This window comes from Phycodurus eques, chromosome 4 (genome assembly GCF_024500275.1).
Source record: "Phycodurus eques isolate BA_2022a chromosome 4, UOR_Pequ_1.1, whole genome shotgun sequence".
NCBI lineage: Eukaryota > Metazoa > Chordata > Actinopteri > Syngnathiformes > Syngnathidae > Phycodurus > Phycodurus eques.
In genome coordinates, this window is record NC_084528.1 from 25802360 (window position 1) to 25814638 (window position 12279).

General features: G+C 40.2%; 2 protein-coding genes across 3 annotated transcripts in view; both read left to right on the forward strand.

The window, feature by feature from the left end:
* The window catches only part of LOC133401624 (uncharacterized), a 2999-nt gene extending 510 nt beyond the window's left edge, over window positions 1-2489 (forward strand). The window contains exons 1-2 of one of the 2 annotated variants that reach the window (XM_061674826.1): window positions 1-376; window positions 584-2489. The exon at window positions 1-376 is cut by the window's left edge and continues 510 nt beyond it. In XM_061674826.1, coding sequence (XP_061530810.1) covers window positions 1-376; window positions 584-604 — 397 coding nt within the window. In that variant the 3' untranslated portion in view covers window positions 605-2489. The remainder of the gene's footprint in view (window positions 377-583) is intronic. The other variant, XM_061674825.1, reaches the window with a different exon arrangement.
* Window positions 2490-4403: 1914 nt separating this feature from the next.
* mgat1a (alpha-1,3-mannosyl-glycoprotein 2-beta-N-acetylglucosaminyltransferase a) lies at window positions 4404-12180 on the forward strand. The gene is made up of 4 exons (XM_061675749.1): window positions 4404-4589; window positions 5931-5979; window positions 7605-8233; window positions 10109-12180. The coding sequence occupies exons 3-4, from the start codon at window positions 7637-7639 to the stop codon at window positions 10805-10807; spliced, it is 1296 nt and encodes a 431-aa protein (XP_061531733.1). The 5' UTR covers window positions 4404-4589; window positions 5931-5979; window positions 7605-7636; the 3' UTR covers window positions 10808-12180.
* Window positions 12181-12279: the final 99 nt, after the last annotated feature.

The following is a 12279-nucleotide window of genomic DNA, read 5'->3' on the forward strand; positions in this document are numbered from 1 at the left end:
GCGGGTGAGCAGCGAGGACCACCGTTTTAGGGATTCGCCAAGAGGCGTGCCGCAGGCAGTCACTCACCCTGCGGCGCCCCGCTCCCCCGAAGAGAGCACCGGGCGGCCTGGAGTAGCTCGTCAACCCGCTGCTGGCGTCGTCGTCACCCGGCTGCTTCGACCGTGTCAAATTAACGTGTTTATTAGGGACGCATGTGAGCATCCGTGTGAGCTTTGGGGAGTGTGCCGTGACGGGGTAGAAGAGACGCCGTCTTTCGTGGAGGCCAGATGGGCGACTTTGAGGAGCACCTGCCGCTCTCTCAAACTTCTGCTAACCCACATTGTGCTACGGAGGCTGGCCGTGCTGTGCGGATGCGACAGGGGGCGCCATCGGAAGGTGACGCGCGACAAGAAATATGAAATCATAACTAAATATGATAAAATTAATACAAAACATTGGAAGAAAAAAAGGACATCACAAGAAAAAATACAGTATTATTACTAATATATTAACTGAAAAATAATAGAAAATAATACAAAGCAGACAAAAAACACAAAATGAAAAACATTAATATTGCATTTCATTGTCTTTCGCTTATCCAAGGTCGGGTCGCAGGGGCAGTAGCTTTAGCAGGGAAGCCCAGACTTCCCTCTCCGCCCAGAAGGCGGGGGGAGGCTACCCTCTCGTCCACCGGGGTGGACCCCAATGTACAGGCGCCGAGCCGGGGGGCAATAAGTATACCCACACCTGCTTAGCGCCTCTCACCTTGGGCAACTTCAGAGTGGAAGAGAGACCAACCCCTCTCAAGAGGACTGGTACCAGAGTCCAAAGCTGTGTGGAGGCGAGCCCCACTATATCTAGTCGAAACTTCTCGACCTGACACACCAGCTTGCGCTCCTTCCCTGCCAGAGAGGTGACGTTCGACGTCCCGAGAGCCAGCTTCTGTAGCCGGGGATCGGATCGCCAAGGTCCCTGCCTTTGGCCACCGCCCAGCTCACACTGCGCTCGACCCTTATGGCCCCTCCCACAGGTGGTGAGCCCATGGGAAGTATTAATATTGCAAAAACTATATTAATATTGCTAAAATATTTGACCACAAATACAAAAATATTAGATGTCACTGATATATTTTAAATAATACAAAAAATAGACCATACATATTTGAATATAATCTAAAAACTTCCACAAAAAAGGATGGGAAAAGACTATAAAAAATACTAAACAAAACGAAACAAATAAAGAAATATTTGAAACAATAGACAATACTTGACTAAAAATATTACAAAGTAATAAAAAAATATTAGACAAATACAAAGATATTTGATGAAAAAATGTTAGCACTTTATACTGACATTACACCCAAAATAGAAAAAAATAATACACAAATATTAAATGGGGGGGGAAACACAATAGAAAAGAATACAAAAATATTTCAAAGATACAAAGACATTAGAGAGTAATCCAGAAGTATTGCTAGTGAGGATAAGCGGTATGGAAAATGAATGAATTTACCAAAAATATTGGATGACAATTACCAAACAACAAAAATATTAGCTAGAAAAAAGATTAGTAATATCAGGAAAATATTGAATGAAAAATATTTATAAACAATACAAAATATTAGACTAAAAATACAAACATTAGAAGAAAAATATTTTAAAAGAATACTATAAATATTACAAATTGGCTGAAAAACAACTACTATTACACAAAAAATATTTGATATCAAATGAAATGATACCATGCAGGTAGTAGTTGATATATATTTATTTTGTTAACATTTGAGAATTGTTTTACTCTTAAGTGAAATATTTACATAATAACCAAGTAGAATGTACAAAATAGCAATCATTCAAGCTGTTGTACGCTATAATCAAAAAGTGTATTTAGCAAGCACCTTTAATGTATGAAATGTAAATATTTGCATAAAATCTATTTATCTTTTTCATTTATTTGTTTTCTGCCAGATTGAGAGAGATGAGTCCGGACAGAGGATCCCGAAAAACGGATTTGACTAACAGTCCTTCCCCTTGAACTTTAAAGACTGTGACCCCTGTCTTTGTGTGTGTGTGTGTGTAAGTAATTTTACACGAAACGACCTCAACATTAGATCCACCTACAGTACTATTTGGTTATCTTGTGTCCACAGCTGTAACACGTGGTAGTGCGGGTGTACCTAAAAGTGCACCCTTCACTACTTGTATTTTGCACATTTGGACTTCAAACTACAGTATTGAGCAAAAAGGTTTGTGAATTCTGTTGGGGAACGCAGAGAAATACTTGCAACAAGAGGTAAAAAAAACAAAATGTCTCTGTCATTGACTGATATGATGATAATGTGTGTGTATGTGTGGAATAAGTGCCTTCAATCTTTAAATCACACTTTAAAAATCATTTTTACAATTGAGCCTCTGAGAACTACAGAGGGCTAACACAATTTTTGTCATTTTGCAGAAGAGTGAGCATTTTATGGATGCAGTTAAGTCTGGGGGATTTGTAAGGCAATGAATTGTGGATACTTGTTTTTTTTACTGAAATTGTTTTGTTTTTTTTTTTCTTCAGATTTTGGCAATTTTCCAAGTATAATGATTTTGGACTTGGATCGTATTGGTTGCACTTTAACCCACATGCCTCATAGAAAAGAAATAAACCGGAATGAGAAAAAAAAAAACAGTTTTGTGCAATAGGGGTCTAACTGCTAGGAGTTGGCACTGTGTTGCATTCTTCCGTTTCATAGATTGGATCCCGGCCCGTATTGTCTAGGTTGCCTGAAAAAAAAAAGAAACTAACTGGGATTAGAAAAAAGAGTTTGGTGCAATAGTGGGCTAAGTACAAACATGAGTCAACTCTATCAAAATCCATGATGTTGAATAACATTCACTAACAAGCAGATGTGTTGGTTGCCTGCAAAAACGAACATCTGTCAATATTTCATAAAAGATGATATATGACATTTACTTGTACTGTTGTTGATCCACTGGCAATCAAGCTAAAGCACTACTTACTTTCTGAGTCTTCTATCAAGCTCTGAAACTCACTTTCTGGGACGTTTTTGCAAGAGTTGAAGCCTGGTTTCATGGCCGCAGCCATCTTGAAAATGGGAGTTGGGACACTGTTGCACTGTTCATTTTCATTGGTTGGATCTCGATCAGTAGCTTCTAGATTCCCTGAAAAAAAAGAAACAAACTGGGATTCGGAAGCTTCAGTGCAACAGTGGTCTAAGTCCGAACAGCTGTCAAAAAAAAATACAAAATAAAATTCTGGTATAATAACACGCAGATGCACTGGCACCCAAGCTAAAGTACTACTTACTTTCTGAGTCTTCTGTCAAACGCTGAAACTAACTTTGTGGTGTGTTTTTGCGGGAGGTGAAGCATGGTGTCAAAGGTGTGGACAACTTGGAAATGGGAGTTGGCCCAGTGTTGCCCTGATGAATCAGGAAAAGTGCTGATCCAAAAATACAAAAAGGACTGTCCCCTGTATGTCAAAACTGGAACTAAAACTCGATTTTAATCAGTATTCCTCATTCATTCATTCATTCATTGAAACATTAAATGGAGTTAGCCCATTCAAGTTCTCAGTGGTTCAATTGTGTTGCAAATGTTTGCTGTGATGTTGGTCTGTCAGACCATACAAACACCCTGTTTTATGTAAGTAAGATTCTTGGCACAGCTGGAAAAGACACCATGTAAAAATAGTGGAATGAATTTGATGCCTGGCAACATGAAGAATGTTTAGAACTTCGATAGTACCCATTAATCACACAATGTGATGTTCAACTGCACTTTTAAGTAATTTCTGCTAATAATAATATAATAATAATTAATAATATTATTATATATTGTTTACATTATATTTTTACCTGGTCCTCTGCAGTAAATAAATTACACTTTCCACTATTTGAGGTAATACAGCTTGTTGCAGTGTCACAATTTAATTTACATTTTTTTCAAATTATATATATTTTTTCTAAAGTCTGTAAAGTAACACTGAAAATTCACTTAATTTTTTGGCCCATTATTTTTTAACCCCTAAAATGTAGTTTTAGTTTAGTTATATATATATGATTTTTAAAATGTATTTACCATTAAAATATAAACAAATATATAATACTACTGTTTCTTAAATATGTATTAATGCAATCATTAGTATGTTAATAATACTCAATAAAAAATTATATTTATTATAAATTTAATTTAAATAAAGTAATATATTTAATATTATTATTTTAACTTGTTTATAAAGTACCACTGAAAATCCACATTTGAATGTTATCTGTACAGTATTTCCTTGACAACTCTGGCACTATATTTCGAGACGGAGCTATTTGTGTCATGTCTGAAGGTGAGAAGGGAGACGAAACCCGGAACTTGCGGACTACTTCCCAAGCAGGAAGTTGTGTGGTCTCAGCTTGTCTCCCTCCGCCCGCCTCACTCTCAAATTTTCGTCCGGTGTGTTCGCGACCAGAAAGTCAAACTTTCACGTCCAGGGCCGACAAGTTGTCGTTTCTGGGCGGCGTCGCGTCGTCTCCACTCACCTTTTCGACGAAAGAAACTGCTCGGTGGACAAAATGGCCAAAAAAAGAGGAAAAGACGGTGACATTTTCCGGGTAAGGACTCATTTATACACCCGAAACCGTTTTGTCTTCTATTTAACAGGTCCAAATGTTAGCATAACTAGAAATAACCGCTTTTAATGGTGATTTTTTTTGGGTGTATTTAAAATAGTTTCTTCACATACGGTAGCCACAGCCTGCAGGTGAACAGTTAGTCAACTTATCCTTGCTTGAGTTTGAGTGACGTCACGCATTGAAGGCAACTAAATTGCACAGCAGTAAACCCCCGTTTATCGCGGCGTTCTAAATCGCGATTTATAGCGTACACATAAAAATTGTTGTTTCACCCCTAAAACACACTTTAAATACACTTATTATGAAACGCCTGTTAAAGTATTCTAGAAGTCAAGAATTGGCAGACTGTTGTAAAAGATGGGTAGATGAAGAAAAAATTAAAGTTGCTCCACTTTCAAAGATCTTGGTGTGACGTGCAAGGTGGCAGTTTGCCACAACGCGATGCACTCTTAAATATATATATATATTTTTTTTTTTTTGGGGGGGGGCAGTTAGGTAAAGCAGAAAGGAAGATCTGTATCCCTTTTATGTCGGAACAGTTTTACTGTGTCACAGTGGACTTTTTAAAATGCCACTGTGCTTTCCCTTGTATGGATATTGAGAATTACAGTCATTCAGTCGAACGAAACAAAGTTTTTAAATGGGAGTGACAGAAGAAACAAAAAGGTAACTAAATATAGGAACAGAAGACAACAAAATACAAAGCACTAGCTGTGAACAAGATGAGGGTTGTAAAGCATTATATACCTAGTACAATGACGCATTGGATTAGAGTGTTGTATGGGTCAGTAGTCCTACACTCTGAGGGAAGGACAGGATAATATAGGCAGGACAAGGACAGGGGTTAACTCCCTTTTCTCGTTGCACAGCTGAGCTGGGTGGCGGCAACAATAAAGGCACGTAGCACCGATTTGCTGCTTTAATGGCTTTATTAGCTCCTCTGCACATTCAACGTCAACAGGTCCTCCGGTAATCACTACTCTTCCACGGTCGCCGTCACTACACTTGCCACTGTACACACTCGCACTTACACGCACTCCTTCGTCCTTCACAGTCCCGTCTCACTCACACATCGACGCACACTCCCACATACACTGAGCTTGCTGTCACAATCACGTGGGACAATACCCGTAACAGAAGTATTTCGACATAAATTTCGACTTTAACGGTGAAATCCGACTTACGCGGAAATTTGGGTTACCTCGCCGCGTAGGAATGGAACTTGTTTGTAAATCGAGGACTTCCTGTATAGCTGATTTCCAGGGGAGGGATGTGAGTTGAAGTGAATTTGCTACTTATGTTTTGGCTCCTTTTTTGCAGGTTATGCTGGATTTCGAGGACATCAGTTGACGGGGCAAGCCAGCTAAAGGTGGGGATGACCTTCCTTCCTCCTCTTCTCTCCACACTTTCCCTCCTGTTAACCAGTGTATCCCACCCTTTTTTCAGCCAAGGCACATATTCGTTAGAAAAAAAATCTCATGGCACAATCCCAAACAATAAAATCGCAAACACTGGATGCACAGGTTTGACTGCCATTTTAGTGGAAGAGCTTTTAATTGCCAATATACATTGCTGCCATAAATAGTTGGAACAAAAATGCATTATTTGTACACAATTTTCTGACAACCACAGCACACCTGATGAGCTCTCATGGCAAATTGTGACTATTTAATTGAAAAGAAACAACTTGCACATTTCTAAAATATATATTTTTTTAATGAGTGGGGGAAAAAAAAATATATATATATAAATAAATATATATATATTTTTTTTTAAGTATGCAACTTTTACTCTGGAAGATTATGACCCTCAAAGTAATAATACTGCTTTATTATTGTTAATGGGATTTTTGTCAACAAAAAGCTATTATGACTTTCAAAATTCCTTCTCTTAAGATATTTTTTTCTTAAATCTATTCTATTCTAGCCCCCCCGCAAAATAATTCCTAAAATGTCGCGGGAAAATGTTTTTCTTAAAAAGTAGAGCTTTTTTTTTAACAAAAATAGGACACTTTTGATTAAACAAATATATATTAAAATGTTCTCTAAAAAAATATGAATTCAAAAAGGCTAAAAATACTTTTTGTAAAAAAAATCAGGGAAAAAGCTACTTAATTCCTGTAAAATTGACTTTTTAAAAATATTATAGCTGTTTCTTATATTATTACAACTTTTTATTGGGAATGAAATATCCATCCATTTTCTGTACCGCTTCTCCTCACAAGGGTCACGGGCGTGCTGGAACCTATCCCAGCTATCTTTGGGCGAGAGGCGGGGTACACCCTGAGCTGGTCGCCAGCCAATCGCAGGGCACATATAAACAAACAACAATTCACACTCAGATTCACACCTATGGGCAATTTAGAGTGTTCAATCAACCTACGACACATGTTTTTTGCATTTTCCATAAAATTATTTAAGTTGAAGTACATTTTTCTTCTGGAAATGCGTTTTTTTTATTTTATAATTTTCAAAAGTTATATCTAAAAAAGATGGTTAATTTCCGCCACATATTCTTTATTTCTATGTGACTTATTTTTTATCTCAAATAAAGGGTCAGCTGTGGCTCATTTGGTAGAGTGGGTCATGCAGGGACCGAAGGGTCGTCGGTTCGAAGTCCGGCTACGACTGTCCGCCATGTAAGGGTCCTTGGGCAAATCACTGATCCCTAAATTGCTCCCGGTGGGCCTGGCAGCGCCTTGCATGGCAGCAGTCGCCCATTGGTATATATGAGTGGGTGAATATGAGCCTCTTTAAAGCACTTTGGGCACTGTTAGGGTATAGATAAAGCGCCATTTCGGATATACAACAAAAATCTGGAAAATGTACTTTTTTTTTTCTTCAAAAAATACACCCTTTAAAAAATACTTTTTTCCCCTGAAAATTAGCAATTCTTTGAAAAAGATTTTTGTAAAAATGTGACTTTTCAAATGTGACCTTTTTCCGAACAAAAAGACCAATCCTGAAAAGAAAAACCTGCTTTTCCCTCTTGCAGCCTCTTTGTGTGTGGTTTAATTTGGATGGGCCATGCGCTGCCATCGAGGTTATGTGGTCCTGTGCGTCACCTTGCTGTTCCTCACCTGGAATGCCGTGCTGGTTTTCCTCCTGCGGGGCAGGTTTCCAGACCAGGAGGGGAAGCGAGGGCCTGACGACTACAACGGTGAAGTGGTGGCCGAAATGCTGGGCGTGGCTGACATGTTGGAGGCAGAGCTGGAGATCCAGAAAAAAATATTGACGCAGATCCAAAACTTCCACCCCGCACTGGGACCCTGGCAGAAGAAGAAGCCGAAGCCGGCGCCACCCCCGGTCCCCATCTTGGTGATGGCCTGCAACCGGGTGACGGTGCGGCGCTGCCTGGACAAGTTGCTCCTCCACCGGCCCTCGGCCGAGCGCTTCCCCGTCATCGTGAGTCAGGACTGCGGCCACACTGGCACGGCTGACGTTATCCGTTCGTATGGAAGCGAAATCATGCATCTGATGCAGCCCAATCTGGCCGACATCGACGTGCCGCCGGAGCACAAAAAGTTTCAGGGCTACTACAAGATCTCCAGACACTACCGCTGGGCTCTCAAGCAAGTGTTCAACAACTACTCAGCTGTCATCATTGTGGAGGATGACCTGGAGGTATTTTTGTCTTGTTAGAAAAAAAATCCAAAATGTGCCCTCATTCTTGAAGATGGCAAATTTTGTCTCCCCCCCCAAAAAAAATCCCAAACATTTTTCTTCTTTTAAGATTACAACTTTTTTTTTCTGAAAATGTGTGTGCGGAACTCTCGTATTCTCTTTTTTTTTTTGTCTAAAATGTTTTTCTTTTGGGGGGAAAAAAATAAGTTTTTAAGAACAATTTTATTCTTTTTTTAAAAATACACTCATAAGTACGGAAGCGTATTGCATTCACTTGGATGAAAAAAAAACAACTCCTGTTTTTCTGAGTATTTTTTTTGAGGGCTTTGTTTTTCTGACAATTTTTTTTCCCACCTGTTTTTCGGACTATTTTTTTTCTGCGTTATCGGGACACATCAAGTGACTCTTTGCGGTGACAAGTGACTCTTTGCGGACTCACTAATGGCGGATTACTGCTCGCACACCTTCAACCTGCCCATACACGTTTACCTTACCGGTTCAATTAAGGTGCCTGCGTAATGTCGACAAACTAATAACAATATCATCGATGTGACTCAAAGACAGGAGTATCTCCCAGTGTCTTAAACCCATATCAAAATAAAACTTGCTCAAACTGAATAAACCGGTCATTTTGCTTACTACGGATTCCGCAAAGAGTCACTTGCAGTTTGCAGGTTCTCGCGTGAGTTCGATGTGTCCCGATAACTCAGAAACAAATTAGTCAGAAAAACAGGTGGAAAAAAAATAGTCCGAAAAACAGAAAGGAATAGTCAGAAAAACAGGTGGAAAAAAATTAGTCTGAAAAAAATAGAAAAACAGGTGGGAAAAAAAATTGTCAGAAAAACAGAAAAAAATAGTCAGAAAAAAAAGCCCTCAAAACAATGACTCAGAAAAACTGGATTTTGTATTATTATTTTTTGTTATCCAAGTGAATGCAATACGCTTCTGTACATAAGATTGCAGTTTTTGTCAAAAAAAAATTGCTTTATTATTCTCAAGATTTTACTAATATACTAGACGATAAAAACTTGCATTCCTTGAAAGAATGAGACTTAAATTTTAAGTCCAATTCTAGGGGGAAAAAAATGGCTTCCTTCCTCAAATACAAGCTTTTTTTTTTTTTTTTTTTTTTTTTTTTTTTAAATTTTTTTTTTTTAGTCCAACAATATCCAGTCTGAATGTAAACCAGTAGCGAGCCGTTGCATTCTTGATAACGACAACTTTCCCAAAATGGCCGCCACCTACGCACGACGATCAGCGGGGCAGGCTTATCGAGTGTGAATACCTATGTTCCGGAAGCCCTATGTAAGACGTTGTGTGAGGTCCTGTGACTTTCTTGTCGTTTGATTGGTGAACTAGACTTAAACGTCACTAGCGCTTAAATTGGACGACGCAAACAGCTCATGTTGCAGAAGTCAGTCATAGTCTCGTGCACGAAATAGTTGATAAATAAGCAATAATTGATAAATAAAAGTAGCGAGCAACATTTAGATCATTGTAACGGCATAAGAGTACCGTGACTTATTAACAGCAGAAGCGCAGAAGTTTTTTGTTTTTTTATGGTCTCGTCAACTCCTGTGACTTCGACCGCACAGGCGGAACCTCAGGCTGCATATTGGTCCGCCACGGAGTAATATTCACAATTACATCTGTATGTGGTCGGTGGATCTGTGGAATGGGTCTAGCTGCTAGAGTTCAAGGAGTACGAAACAGCCTATGATGTCAGTGACAGCGACCCCCCCCCCCCCCCCAAAAAAAAAGGGGAATCTCGCTGAAAGGGGACTGATTTGCATGTATGATTAGTAGCTGCATTGCGAGAGAAGCCAAAACATACTTTCTGCTTGATTGTGTACCAAAGTGACTCTCCTCCTCCAGGTGGCGCCAGACTTCTTTGAGTACTTCAGCGCCACGCTGCCACTGCTCCAGTCAGACCTGCGCCTGTGGTGCGTGTCTGCGTGGAACGACAACGGCAGGGAAGGCTTTGTGGACCCAGCGGGCTCTCTCCTTCTCTACCGTACCGACTTCTTCCCGGGCCTCGGCTGGATGCTGCTCCGAGAGCTGTGGGAGGAGCTGGAGCCCAAGTGGCCTGCCGCCTTCTGGGACGACTGGATGCGTCAGCCGGAGCAGCGCCACGGCCGCCAATGCATCCGGCCCGAGATCTCACGCACGCTGACGTTTGGCCGGCAGGGTGTGAGCCTGGGCCAGTTCTACGACAAGTATCTGCGATACATCAAACTCAACTCTGGCTTTGTGCCTTTCACCCAGCTGGATCTGACTTACTTGAAGGAGGATGCATACAAGAAGAGCTTCCTGGATGAGGTTTACGCTGCCCCTGTCATCACTTTTGATGACATCCAGAATGGGGTGCGAGAGGGCAACGGGCCCTTCCGCCTTCAGTACTCCAGCAAGGAAAGTTTCAAAGCATTTGCCAAAAACCTAGGCATCATGGATGACTTCAAGTCCGGCGTCCCCAGGACCGGCTATAGAGGCGTCGTCACGTTCTTCTCCAGAGGACACAGGATCTACATAGCTCCGCCTCCAGGTTGGACCCAGTACGATCCCACTTGGAATTGACTGCTGGCGTGACAATTTGCCCCCGACCCCTGCTGCGAATAGCCCAAAAAAAAGAAAATAGAGTAAAAGGTTTACAATTGCCTCTCGATGCCACAAGATGGTGCCAAAGCAATTCTTAAAAATGACATTTTCAGTTTAGTTTTTCCTTAAAGAAAAACAAATTTATGCTTATAAGATCTTATATTACTACTATTGTTTTTCAAGAAAAGAGAAAACTTTTGAGAAAAAATTATTTCTCTCTATTTTGGCCTGAGCAAGTGAAGCAATGTATAAGAAAATGCAGAGGGTGAAACACAAAAACGCAGGGATTCAGGTTTATTTTTTTCTTTAAGTCTAGTTCAGTGTATCGCAACTTTTTTTGAGCCACATGCTTGACAGAAAGATATGTCACAAAAAGGATGCACAGGTTATGCAACTTCTTTTATAGAGCACTTTAAAAAACAAACAAACCTGTACCAAAGGTGCTGTACATATCGAACATAACATGAAACATTCATTCATTTTCCGTACCACTTATCCTCACAAGGGTCGCGGGCGTCCTGGACCCTATCCCAGCTATCTTCGGGCAAGAGGCGGGGTACACCCTGAACTGGTCGCCAGCCAATCGCAGGGCACATATAAACAAACAACCATTTGTACTCACAGTCACACCTATGGGCAATTTAGAGTTTTCAATTAACCTACCATGGATGTTTTTGGGATGTGGGAGGAAACCGGAGTACCCGGAGAAACCCCACACAGGCCACGGGGAGAACAAGCAAACTCCACACAGGCGAGGCTGGATTTGAACCCGGGTGCTCAAAACTGTAAGACAGATGTGCTAACCAGTCATGCGTGCCGCCACAATGAAACACAACTCAATTTAAAAAAAAAAAAAAAAAAATGAAATACGTGTGTTCCCTTCACCTTGGCATTTAGCAAGCAGGAGGTCCAGAGTTTTATTCCATTTCCATTTTATTCTGTTTTGCAGATGTATGAAGTTGTTAGATGAAAAGAGATTCAATTTCCAGTAGCACACCTAGAGATGTTAAATGACACACTGGTTGGGAATCACTTCTCATCACTGGTCTAGCTCATAATGGCTTGATGCCTGTGCACTCAGGATTTTTTTTCCCATGTAATGTTGCCTTTGCTTTACTCAACTGCTGTAATTAGTGATCTATTTTTGTATACAATTTCAAAGAGTGCCACTTTAAATTATTTGCAAACATCTGTTGGACTTATTTATGTCTGGTACAAATAGGAGCTTTCAACATTGGTGCTGGTTGTGAATTCTGCTGTTCGAATGTGACCATGTCAAATTATTCTGATGTTCAGCATTCAATGTTGTAGAATGCAAACCAGAACATTTATTTTGTAATAATAATAAAAGTTAATTTGGTTGATTTCTTTTTCCACCGGATCATCATTTTGTCGTGTCTACAGATGCTAAATGCGTCACCTATTCTCAACAGCACTGCTGCTTTTCTTAA

What these genes read in the sequence shown, in the direction of transcription:
- mgat1a (XM_061675749.1), top strand. Translation starts at nt 7,637, where the DNA reads ATGCGCTGCCATCGAGGTTATGTGGTCCTGTGCGTCACCTTGCTGTTC. An exon ending in TTGTGGAGGATGACCTGGAG is followed by an intron (nt 8,234 to 10,108) that starts GTATTTTTGTCT and finishes CTCCTCCTCCAG; the next exon opens with GTGGCGCCAGACTTCTTTGA.